The 12,879-nt window shown below is 37.5% G+C and overlaps 1 protein-coding gene and 1 pseudogene across 3 annotated transcripts in view; both read right to left on the reverse strand.

Moving 5' to 3' along the window:
• HSPBAP1 (HSPB1 associated protein 1) overlaps window positions 1-12,879 on the reverse strand; it is a 62,567-nt gene that overhangs the window by 38,968 nt on the left and 10,720 nt on the right. For all 3 annotated transcript variants that reach the window (XM_032406686.1, XM_032406685.1, XM_032406687.1), the window contains exons 2-3: window positions 9,854-10,039; window positions 12-193 (exon numbers count right to left, since the gene is read on the reverse strand). In XM_032406686.1, coding sequence (XP_032262577.1) covers window positions 12-193; window positions 9,854-10,039 — 368 coding nt within the window. The remainder of the gene's footprint in view (window positions 1-11; window positions 194-9,853; window positions 10,040-12,879) is intronic.
• Window positions 1,190-1,260, reverse strand: LOC116634170 (annotated as a pseudogene).

Below are 12,879 nucleotides of genomic sequence, written 5' to 3' on the forward strand. Positions count from 1 at the left end.
TATTGACTTACCTGGAAAATATCTGCCTTGTCGTCAAATAGGCTGACAAAATATTTATAGTCAGCATAAGCCCAGAATTTGGAATGATCATAATCTCTAAATGGTCCATATATAGTAGGCTGGTCACAGTTCCAGGTCAGGAACTCTTCAAGTGTAGCTTCTACATAACCACATGTCGTTTCAAACTGAGGAACTGCAATGGAAAAGAACTCAATTTTAAATGTACACTGAACACAATTTCCAAATATTGTTTTTTTAAATGATGAAAATTTCAACCAAAAAAAGTTATCGTTTAACATTAATTAAAAATTAATTTTGTGCCTGCTATATAATTAGAACCATCTACAACACTCACAATACTCATGATTTAACATAAAGGTAAAAAGGTTTTAACCTTAAGATTAAAGACTACCCTTAGGATAGCCTGATTCAGTAGTCCAGTGGTATACTTTATTTTTTTTTTAAAGATTTTATTTATTTGACACAGAGAGAGAGAGAGTGCACAAGCAGGGGGGAGGGACGGAGGGAGAGGGAGAAGCAAACTCCCCACTGAGCAGAGAGCCTGATACGGGATTCGATTCTAGGACCCCAAGATCATGACCTGAGCTGAAGGCAGACGCTTAACTGTCTGAGCCACCCAGGTGCCCCAGTGGTATACTTTGGATTATTAATTTTCCAAGATGATGTTTTCAGGGGTCTATGAGGTCTAAACTATTTTCACAATAATACTGATGTTTTTCATTCTCATTCTCTCACGAGTGTACAGTGGAGTTCACCAGAAGCTACATGACATTAGTTGATGTCACTGCTCTCACAACTAGTGGAATACATACTTATGTTCTTGTATTTTAATAATGTCTCAGTTTTAATTTATAATACGGTAAGCATCACTAGATATAATCCTCACTGACAAAAGCTCATTGGGGAACTCAATTTTTTTTAAAGGTACAGCATTTATTTATTTTTTTAAAGATTTTTTTTTTTTTTTGGACAGACAGAGACAGCGAGAGAGGGAACACAAGCAGGGGGAGTGGGAAAGGGAGAAGCAGGCTTCCTGCCGAGCAGGGAGCCCGATGTGGAACTCGATCCCAGGACCCTGGGATCATTACCTGAGCCGGAGGCAGACGCTTAATGACTGAGCCACCCACGCACCCCAGGTACAGCAGTTATTGAGTTTCCAAATATCACAGAAAATATGGAATGCTTCATGAAGTTGCATGTCATCCTTGTGAAGGGGTCATGCTAATCTTCTCTGTACTGGGGAACTCAATAATTTTTAAGTGCAAAGGGATCCTGAGACCAAAAATTTAGAGCTACTTCTTCAGATTAAAAAGGAAAAAAAGCAATGACATCTTTTGAAAATTTTCTGACTTTATATTGCACATGTATCATACATAGCTCCTCAGAATCATTAAGTGGCCAATGGCAACTTAAAGTCTGTTCATTTATTCATTAACTCATTTATTTCAGAATCGTTTATTAAGTACCTAATTTGTAACTAGCACTGTACTCAGGCTTGTGGGAACATAAAAGAGAGAAGTAATACTCTTGAATTGAGAACATACTTAGACAAAGACAAAGCTTTAGCCAGAATAACAGGAAATTTGAGGCATTACCTAATTAAATGCAAAATTTTGTGCCACAGACACATAGGAAAAGGCAAAGACCCAGAGAAGAGGGTTGATCAGGAAAGCTTAGAGAGAAGTCTATTGTCTGTCCAGAAGGGTTTGTTATTATGGGGATGACTCATTCACATAAGAACTATTCTTCCAAATAGTGATAAAATGAAATTTTTCTGGTAACAAGTAGAATATTTTCAATGCACACTGGGAAGTTAATATTCAAGAAATCTGATTATGATCAGCATGAAATCCTTTTAAGTGATACAGATCTCCTGCATGTAAATCAGTTAGCACAATACCTGAAACATAGCAGATGCTCAGTAACAGGCACTAATTCGGATTCTTATATTAACTTCAAAAGTTAGCCAAATTAGTAGTAAGAGGAGAAGTGTATTCAAACTCTTCTTTCAACAGCTTTTATCTTTTCCCTCCATTTCTGCCTGAACTGCCTAGGATTATCTTGACCTTCTTTCCCCCCTCCTCTCTTTTTCCTATAACTACAGAGGGGAGGGTGTATGTCAAAGAGTCATCCTAATTCATCTACTTCATCAACCTGTCATCTGACCTTGAGAAGCAGGAAGACTTTACAGGAGTGCATTTATCCAAAAGGTAAAAATCTGCAATATTAAGAACTATTTAAATTCGACAATTTTTGAGAAGCACTCAGAACAGTGCCTGCCACTGTAACCCATCAATATATATATATGTTCTTAATATTAACAACAGCATCATTAAGAATTTACCCCAACAACAGGGGCACCTGGGTGGCTCAGTCGGTTCAGTGTCTGCCTTCGGCTTAGGTCATGATCCCAGGGTCCTGGGATCGAGCCCCGAGTCCAGCTCTCTGCCTGGCAGGGAGCCTGCTTCTCCCTCTCCCTCTGCTTCTCCCCTCTGCTTGTTCTCTCTCAAATAAATAAAATTAAAAAAAAAAAAAAAAAAAAAAGAATTTACCCCAACAACATAGGAATACACAGAGTTTTTTAACAAACAAAAACCCATGTGGCAAGAAAGCTGCATGGTTCTGGGAAATAGGAGTCATTTTATAGTCATTTCAGTAAGCTCCAATGGAAGCCTGAAGTCATTACACTGTCTTATGAGTTTTCACTTCATAAAATTCAGTCCAACTGATCTAACTGAATACTAAAGCCATTACTTGAGATATTTGTCCCTGGGGGGTACAGTAGTAGGCCGGTTTTCACAGGCATGTCTGCATTGCAGCCTTATCAAGGGACTTTGTTCTCTGTCACAGCAAGTTCTGTACTTTAAAAAATTAAAATCTAAAAGGGCAAAAATTACATGTGAGAACTGTTACTGTCAGGAGAAAATTACAATGAATGGAATGAATGGAAATGACAGACTTTTTTACATATACATAGTGATTTCAAAATAGAATCTTTTGAATTTTTCCTTCCTGGAAGTAGCAGCACCAAAGGTACTGTTTTCATTCTGTTATCATGACAAGTTCTTTCTGGGTAGTACAGTTGTTTTTCTTAGTTTATTTCCTGCAATGCAATTATTCCTTTCTAACTTTATTATTATTGTTCTTTCATTTAACATTGAAGTAGCCTAGGCAGCTGCAATTTTCATCCCACTTACTGTCAAAGTGTTAGGTAAGAAGAAGCTCAACTGAGCTCAGGATTTGGAAGTAGTGTGTAAGTTGAGTTTGCCTCAACCCTCATAAAAGGGAGTCCTAAAATATGTTTTGCAGAGTAGGGAAACAAATATTTCTCCATTTTGTTAGATTTAATAATTTCTTTTTAAAGCTTTTATTTATTTATTTAAGAGAGAGAGAGAGGGAGAGTGGGCACAAGCAGGGGAGGGGCAGAGAGAGAGGGAGAAACAGGCTCCCAGCTGAGCAGGGAGCCCAACACTGTGGCTCCATCCCAGGGATCCAGGATCATGACCTGAGCCAAAGACAGCCACTTAACCGAATGAGCCACCCAGGCGCCCCTAGACTTCATCATTTTACAAGCAAGAAACACTGCATGGAATGTGGGTACTTTTGACCATCATTGCACCCCCATCTACAAATGCTTAGGGTTATTTCTACAACTGTTTTTCCCAAATTACTGCCAGTTGAGGTATCGTATTGCCACTGGGCCCATATGATCCAAATGAATTTGATCCAGAATCGTTTCAAAGAGCTACGAGATGTTATTATCTGCTTCCGAAAATAAACTAAGAGATACATATAATTCAAATAGTATAATTACTAATACTGTTGTCTCAAGCATTCTAGAAAAACTCAAACCAAGACCTAAAACAAAAATAAGAAATACATTCAATAGGAAGGAAACAAAGTTATCACTGATTATAAGATCAGGTGCCTGTCTTCCTAGAAAACCCACAAGAATAAACTAAAAAACTACATACACTAATAAATAGCTGGATAAAAAAATAAACATACAAAAATAAATGGCTTTTAAAAATCTACTCATCACAACTAGCTAGAAAAATATAATAGGTAAAAATATTTTCCTTCATACCAGCTATAAAAAGTTTATATTTATAATATTTTTTAAAATTTGTAGACCTGTATGAAAACCCCAATCTTTTCACTGAGAGATGAAATGGACTTGCTAAGTGATAATGACATGTTCTTACATAGTAAGATAACAGTATTATCACAAGGTAGATTCTTTCTGAATTAACTTACAACACTTAATGAATTTTCACTTAAAATCCCAACAGAATTTGTTTAATATGAGTACATTATTTAACTCTAAAATTCACTTAGAGGAATAAAATTCAATAACATCTAAGAAAATACTGAGAAAGAAGAGTAATTAGGGAGGATGAATTGTTCTTTCAAATATTATAATATATATCAGTTGCTAAAATAGCATTTAAGAAATGTTTTACTGGCTTCAAAACTCATAGCGCAATACATGGTCCAAAAACAGATGCTGGAATTTATAAGAGTACAGTAATATAATAAAGATGATTTCAAAGTCAGTAGGGGTAAAAAGGATTATTCAGTAAATGGTACTGAAATAAAAGGTACTGTTATTTCCAACTTAACTAAAAAAGTCAGCAAACACCATACATCAAAATAAATAAGGAAAGGATGAAGAGTAAAATGTAAAAGGGAAATAAGCTATTAGGAGAAAATATTAGAATATTTACCTATTTTTAAGATACAGAAAGAATTTCTAAGTAAATAAAATAAGAATAAAATGTTAATGAGATTGGACTATATAAAAATATCAGTCCAATTTTTTTTTTTAAAGATAAATCTCAGTTTGGGCAAAGGAGTGGCAAAACAGGCACCCTCGCATGTTCTGACAGGAGAGTAAATGGAAACCACCTTTCTGTGAAGCACTTTGCCATATGTACCAAAGGCCTTTCATTCTTTTACTCCACAAATATCTGAGTGTCCACTTGGTGTTCAGCCCATGGTGAGTGAGGCCTGACCCAGGCCCTCGCGAAGGAGGCCTTCTTGAGGGGAGGAGAGACTTTAAAGAGTTAATTACTTACAGACTAACCACGTGATTCTAACTGAGCTAAGTGCTACTGGGAAATACAAGGTGCTCTGGTACAACGAGTAGCTGCCCCTGATTTGGGAGGCAGAGGCACTGTGATCAGGAAAGACTTCGATGAGAAAATGATATTTGAGCTAAGATCTGAAGGAAGAAGAGGAGTTAACCAGGGAAAGCTGCAGTAAGGGAAAATGGGAAAGGAGAAAAGAAAAGCTGGACTCTGTACGCAAAGGCCTTGAAGAAAGGAGAAGCAAACCTCTGGAAATACAAAAGCTGGGAAAAAAAATGTTTGTTTGGCCCGAGCTCAGGGAGAGGGATTAAGCTGATGAGGCAAACAGGGATTTCTACACCACACAAAAATTTTGGCCCTTAGCGTAAGGGTTATGGAAGACACTTAAGGGTTTTAAAAAGAAAAACAGGATGAGATTTGTTTTTTTTTAAAAACTGTCTCTGGTTTCAATATGAAAAATGGCCTGGATGGGGAGGGCAGGGGGTGCAGAGGGACCAGGGACGAGACTACTACAACTATGTTGGTGAGAGAGAGTAGGGTAACCCCGCCTAGAAGATGGCCATGGGGAATGAGAGAAGCAGGTGGATATGCTACATATTTAGGGTGTAAGTCACAGGGTCACCAGACACCACTTAGAGGGGCAATCAGATGACTCAGAGGTTTCTGGTGTAAGAAGGTTCATGCATAGTGCTGCAACTCGTGATAACATTCACACCCTTTGACCCAGTCATTCTCCTTCTAGGAAGCTATCCTAGGGAAATAATCAGAAACTTGAGCACGATTTGTTTTCAAAGATGCTCACTACAGTCTTATTTATAAATTTGAAGCTTCTAAGCAATCTAAATAATCAAAAGGAAAAAATTTTAAATTCATCATGATACTAGCATACAACAGTGTTAGCCATTTAAAAGTCACATTTAACATCAAGAGAAACTGCTCAGGACATGTGATGTGAAAAAAAAAAAAGCAGGCCGTGAAAATTAATACAACTTTATTTTTAAAATACAAAAAGTCCTGCATAAACAGTTATTGGAGTTTAACTAGTGGTTCTCTCTTGGACAAAGTGTTTTTAAATTTCTTTGGATCTTCCCCTTTTTTCAATGTTCTCTACAATGAGGAAGTCATACTTTTATTTTTTAATTATTTCTATTTTTAAATAACATTTGTTGAGCATTTACTATGTGCTAGGCACTGTTCTACATGTTTTATGCATACAAACACACTTAATCTTGAAAACATTTGTAAGATACAGAGAAGTTAAGTAACTTGCCCAAAGTCACATGGTAAACCAGAATCTGAACCCATGCAAGCTGATTCCAGAGTTGCCCCGCATCAGGCTCCCTCCTCAGCGGGAAGCCTGCTCCTCCCTCTCCCACTCCCCCTGCTCGTGTTCCCTCTCTCACTATCTCCCTCTCAAATCTTAAAAAAAAAAAAAAAAAGGCTTTGTGTTAGATGATTTTGCTCATCTATAAGCCAATAAGTGTTCTGAGCATATGTAAGGTAAGCTAGGCTAAGCTATGATGTTTGGTAAGTTAGGTGTATTTTTTTTTTTTTTTTTTTAGATTTTATTTATTTATTAGAGAGAGAAAGAGAGACAGCATGAGCAGGGGAAGGGGCAGAGGGAGAAGGAGACTCCCCGCTGAGTAAGGAGCCCACCGCTGGCTCGATCCCAGGACTCTGGGATCATGACCTGAGCCCAAGACAGACACTTAACCAACTGAGCCACCCATGTGTTCAGTTAGGTGTATTAAATGCAGTTTTGACTTGAGATATTTTCAATTTATGTTGGGTTTATCAGGACTTAATCCCATCATAAGTTGAGGAAGACCTGTAAAGATCTCTTTCAAACTCAACAACAGAAAGACCAAACCTCCCAGCCCCAAACCAAAAAACACCTCAATTAGAAAATGGGAGGGACGCCTGGGTGGCTCAGTTGGTTAAGCTTCTGCTTTCGGCTCAGGTCATGATCCCAGGGTCCTGGGATGGAGTCCTGCATGGGGCTCCCTGCTCAGTGGGGTGTCTGCTTCTCCCTCTGCTCCTTCCCCACCCCCCCCAACCCCCACTTGTGCATGCGTGCATGCGCTCTCTCTCTCTCTCGTGCGCAAAAATAAGTAAAATCTTAGAAAATGGGCAAAGGACTTGAATAGACATTTTTCCAAAAAGATATACAAATGGTCAATAAACACGTGAAAAGATGCTCAACATCATTAGTCATTAGGGAAATGCATACCAAAACCATAATGAGATAACACTTCACACCTACTAGGATGGCTGGAATAAAAAATAGGGTAAGTATTGACAAAGATGTAGAGAAATTAAAACCCTCATACAGTGGGGTGGGAATGTAAAATGTTTCAGCTGCTTTAGAAAACCTTTTGGCAGTTCCTCAAAAGGTTAAACACAGAGTCACCATATGACTCAGCAATTCCCCTTCTAGGTATAAGCCCAAGAGCAATGAAAACATATATCCACATACAAACCTGTACATAAATGTTCATCGTAGCATTATTCATAATAGCCAAAAAGTGGAAACAACCCAAATGTCCATCAACTGATGAATGGATAAACAAAACGTGGTATATATTACAACCTGGATGAATCTTGAAAACATGCTCATGAAAGAAGCTAGACACAAAAGGCCATGTATTGAATGATTCCATTTATATGAAATGTCCCAAATAGGCAAATCTATAAAAACAGAAAGCAGATTAGTGGTTGCCAGGGGCTGGGGGTAAAGTGGAATGGACAGTGACTGCTTAAAGGGTACTGGGCTTCCTTATTGAGTGATGAAACGTTCTGGAATTAGACAGTGATGATGGTTGCACAACATCGTGCATATGCTAAAACCACTTAATTGTATACTTTAAAATGATAAATTTTATGTGAATTGTATCTAAATTTTTTTTTAAATTATCTTTAGTAAAAACAGAGCAGTTGCTCACAACTGCAGAGACCTTCTACTTTCTTTTTCATTTATGCTTAAGTATTTGCTTGAAAATGTCAAATCACTGTGCCTCATCTACAAAATAGGCTTATAATAGTACCATTCTAAGAGGGTTTGAAGAAGATTAAGAGAATTAACTTGTATAAAGCACTCAGAAGAGTGCCTGACACAATAGCTCTCAATAACTGTTAGCAATTAGTGGTCGTATTGTATTTGGAACCTAATCAGATATGAGAAAAAAATTACAGTTCCTATTTATCTCCAAATTACTGTCTAACAGACACCTCAGTGGATGGGAGATTTATTTGACTAAAATCAAGAAAGAGGGGCGCCTGGGTGGCTCAGTTGGTTAAGCGACTGCCTTCGGCTCAGGTCATGATCCCGGAGTCCCGGGATCGAGTCCCACATCGGGCTCCCTGCTCGGCGGGGAGTCTGCTTCTCCCTCTAACCCTACCCCCTCTGCGCTCTCTCTCTCACTCTCTCTCTCTCTCTCAAATAAATAAAATAAAATCTTTAAAATCAAGAAAGAAAAAGCACAAGCTAAAATTTTATGTGCCTTTTGCTGGTCTAGCATTTAATTTTAAAATACAGTAAACATTTTGGTCTGGGATTAGAATGAGATGCCAAAGAGTTTTAGGTATTAATCCTGCTCTACCTGCCATGAGTACAAGGGGGTTCTAGACACCAAAAACCAAGTAATTCTTGAGAGATGTACGAGAAGGTCAACACGAGAAAAAGAAGTTTAGAGAAGCTAGAAGGGAAACTGGGTAATTTTCTAGTTCCTTCTGAGTTATTAATAGATATTCATAGAGCCACTTCACAGCAATGCTGCAAACATTAGACTACCAAACTCTAGACACCAAACTACAAAATAGAAGTTATACACATTCTAAAGCCAGACAATGGTTATGGACTCCTTTAGATTAAAAACAGCGCTGTTTCTTTCCTTTAAATTAACTATTTTTAGAGTTAACAGTAACTGTGTTATCTGACTATAAGGCAAAATATCAAAATGTTACAAGTCTCCAGGGAAGAAGAAGAAGCTGGCAAAATCTAATTGCTTAAGAGGATGAAAAAAAGACAGCTTTACATACTTTTCATATTTATGCAGTACTGTAGAGGTCAGGCAGCTGAATAGAACAGAGGGATAAAATTACAACCAAGAGTAAGCACTATAAATATAGTACCTGAAGCCACAAATAAAAGGACACATTCTACATGAGTCAAAAGTAAAAGGGACCGTAAGCTTAGTAATCATCTTCTCAGTCACAGGGGAACATAAATAATAACACATTAACAAATATTAAGTATCTACCACATTCAGTGAACCATGATACATGAACAAATACAACTTATAAGGTTATCAACTGTATAATGTTATCAACTACAGGTTTAGTCTAAAAAAAAAAATCTTTTTTTTTTTTTAAAGATTTTTATTTTATTTATTTGACAGAGAGAGACACAGTGAGAGAGGGAACACAAGCAGGGGGAGTGGGAGAGGGAGAAGTAGGCTTCCCGCGGAGCAGGGAGCCAGATGTGGGGCTCGATCCCAGGACCCCGGGATCATGACCTGAGCCGAAGGCAGACGCTTAACGACTGAGCCACCCAGGCGCCCCTAAAAAAAAAAAAAATCTTAACACAAATTGTCCTTCTAAAACGTCCAATAAAACTTTCCTATCTGCAAATGGTCAAAAACAGGATTAGAAATAAAGGATTCTCTAGAGATAAAGAAACCACTGCTAAGAATGTGAGAATGCTACTAAAGAGACATTATTATGATGATTACTTGTAGTCCTACCTGTATCTGTTCTTTTCATTCCCATCCTGAATCGTATCTGCTTGCCATGAAGGACCTCAGAAAGGTGTTTAACAGTCCAGTGTTGTGCTGGCCAATCAAAAGCCATGTTACAGAAGATTGCAGGTTGTTGTAAAGACATTATAATTTCTTTTGCTTTCTCTGGTGTAAAAGGTTTGACGTGTTCACCTAAGAAGAGAAATAGATAACTATAAAGTTATTTCATATAATATGAAGGAAAAATAGCTAATATCATTTCTATTATGGTAAATCTTTCTATGCAATTATACTACATTTTACACTTCATTTATTACTATTTACATAAATATTTGACCTCAAAACTGTAATTCTTAAATGATTTTTTCATATGAAATTTTAAATGTTGGAAAATATTTACAATTTTCATGTCAAAAAATTTAAAAAAGGCTTTCCAACTATATTTAAATTTTAAAAGACACAATTTTCTGAAAATTGTATTTCCTAAATAGAGGGTTGTATACGAAATGCTGATGGGAACTACTCTAGAACTAGAGTTGCTGGAGTCAGGTATAATTCTACTTGCTATATCATGTGTTTACCCAAAAAGACTACTGAATTCATACATCAGTCAAAGGGGTGAGGGGGGGATTATTTTCATTCACGATTTAAAAAGGTAAAAGATGTACTAGGATGGATATTGGTGTTAATCCTTGACTTCAAATGCATCCATAAACAGTATAAGGGATATGTACAAACAAATACTGTGACTTACTGAGTACTTCAATAAATTTCACAGAATCATAGACTATAAGTAAATCTTGGATAGGATGTAATGATAAGTATTTGCTAAATAAAAGAACAAGTAAGTTTCCCCTTAAAGACATCTTAAAAGGAAAGTTTTTTGGGAAAGTCAAAAAATACTTCATACTCTCACTCCTGATATATAGATACATATCTATATCATCAGCATATATTTATGATTCTCTAGATTTGATTCTCTAGAATAGTCAGCTAAACCCTCTAATTCATTATCCATTCTGTAATTACGCTTAATTCAAAAAAATTAAGAAAAGCTCATAAATAATCCAAATTCTTCCATCATCCAACTTTCTTCTAAACTTTCTGATATGGGGCGCCTGGGTGGCTCAGTCGGTTAAGTGGCTGCCTTCTGCTCAGGTCATGATCCCAGCGTCCTGGGATCGAGCCCCATGTCGGGCTCCCTGCTCAGTGTGGAGTCTGCTTCTCTTTCTCCCTCTGCTCCTCCCCACTGCTCGCTCGCTCTCTCTCTCAAATAAATATTTTTTAAAAAATAAAAATAAAATAAACTTTCCGATAAAAGGAAGAGGGATGGGGAAGGAGTCATCAAGGAATTTGAGTAATTTGCACTTGTCTGAATGCAAGGCTTGTTTTTAAAGAAAATGAAAATTTAAGTCAATTTGGCCCCTTTGCTCAGACAAGGGCAAATACTCAGAAGCCTTCCCTAAGCCCTTGATGAAAGTAAGCAAGACATGTGAGGACAGTCTGTCATTGTCTACACAGTCAGGGCTCCCAAGTGAGGAGATAAGGGTGGACACTCAGAGGGAAAAGGCAGTAGAAGAGCTGGGGGCTGGGTGGGGGGAGGAAGAGAGAAGACACCCTTGGGTATCTCGAAGTAAATGAAGCCCCAAGCTTATCTTTAAGTGCTAAGGAGCCTATAAGGGAAACAGGATGTGACCAGGAATAAAATTTTCTATCCTTCCTTGAGGTTCTTGTTTTCCACTTTTGACATGTTTGATAAATTCACATTAGGGGACTTGACCCATATTCGCCTATAAATGTTAAGTACAAGGTTACCTGGATTGCGACCCACCAAACCTTCCTGGACTTGGAGTGCCTGGATTCCGTGTACACGAAAAATGGACAAGCCGCATTTTTTATTATATATTTTTTAAGTTTTGCTAGGCTGTGAGAAGCTGTAATACATTCATGGTAATACTTTGTTGTTTGTGGCACATAAATTAGTACTATCCTTTGGCAAACAACTGTAAAAATGAAGCAGAAGTCTCAAATAACCACCCATTAACCTAGTAACTCATGTTATAGGAATTTGCTTTTAACAAAGTAATCATCAGCTATATGAATATTTATATATATTATATATGTATACATATACACATAAAATATCTACTACCATAATACAAAAACTGAAAATATGAACAGCCTAATGTCTAAAAGTAGAAAAATATTTACTGAATATTACTAAATGTTATGTAAATTTTTTCCCGTGGTACATTACATTCATTAGCAATAAAAATGAGGGCTATGGAGAAATGCGTGGAGATGCAGAGACTGGAATTGACTCAGAGAGCTACTGTACTAGCCAAGTAAAAAGTGTTACAGTAAGGCCCTGAACAACGTGGGGGGGGGGGTAGTAAGGAGGGCAGAGATGGTAGATATATAGAAATACTAAGATAATAGTATCAAAGACTATTACAACCAAAGATGTGGGGTGGGAGGCAGATGCAACCATAAGGGATATTGAGGTTTCCAGACTTTGTGACTTGACATAAAAAAAGTTAGGAGCAGCAGCTCATTCTGGTGGGAAGATGAAGAGTTTGGTTTTGAACATCATCATCATCATAATAATGCATTTCTTCATATGATGCTTTACTATTTGCCATGTACGTTTATATACATTAAAACTGCTCATCTGATCATCTAAGAAGCCTACAAAACAGGCAGAGAAGACATTTTATCTCCATTATCCAAAAGAAGAATAGGAAGCTCAGATGTCAAAGCTCAACACACCAGTGACGAACTGGAACTACAGGTCAGGTTCCCTGATTCCAAGTGCAGTGCTCTTTCCACTGCACCATCCTGCTTCCAGAGAATTCAAACTGTGGGACCTACATGAACACTACAAACTCAGGAGAGACAGTATAATCTGAAAAGAGAGGTAAGTTTCGGAAAGCTGTAGACCAATTAATGGATAATAAATCCAGGTGTGCTGTCGGGGAAAGAGGCATGTTTTGGTTTGTGCCTATGTGGACAGGGGTTGGTGGGATAATACC

This window comes from Phoca vitulina, unplaced genomic scaffold (genome assembly GCF_004348235.1).
Source record: "Phoca vitulina isolate PV1807 unplaced genomic scaffold, GSC_HSeal_1.0 scaffold8, whole genome shotgun sequence".
Classification (NCBI taxonomy): domain Eukaryota; kingdom Metazoa; phylum Chordata; class Mammalia; order Carnivora; family Phocidae; genus Phoca; species Phoca vitulina.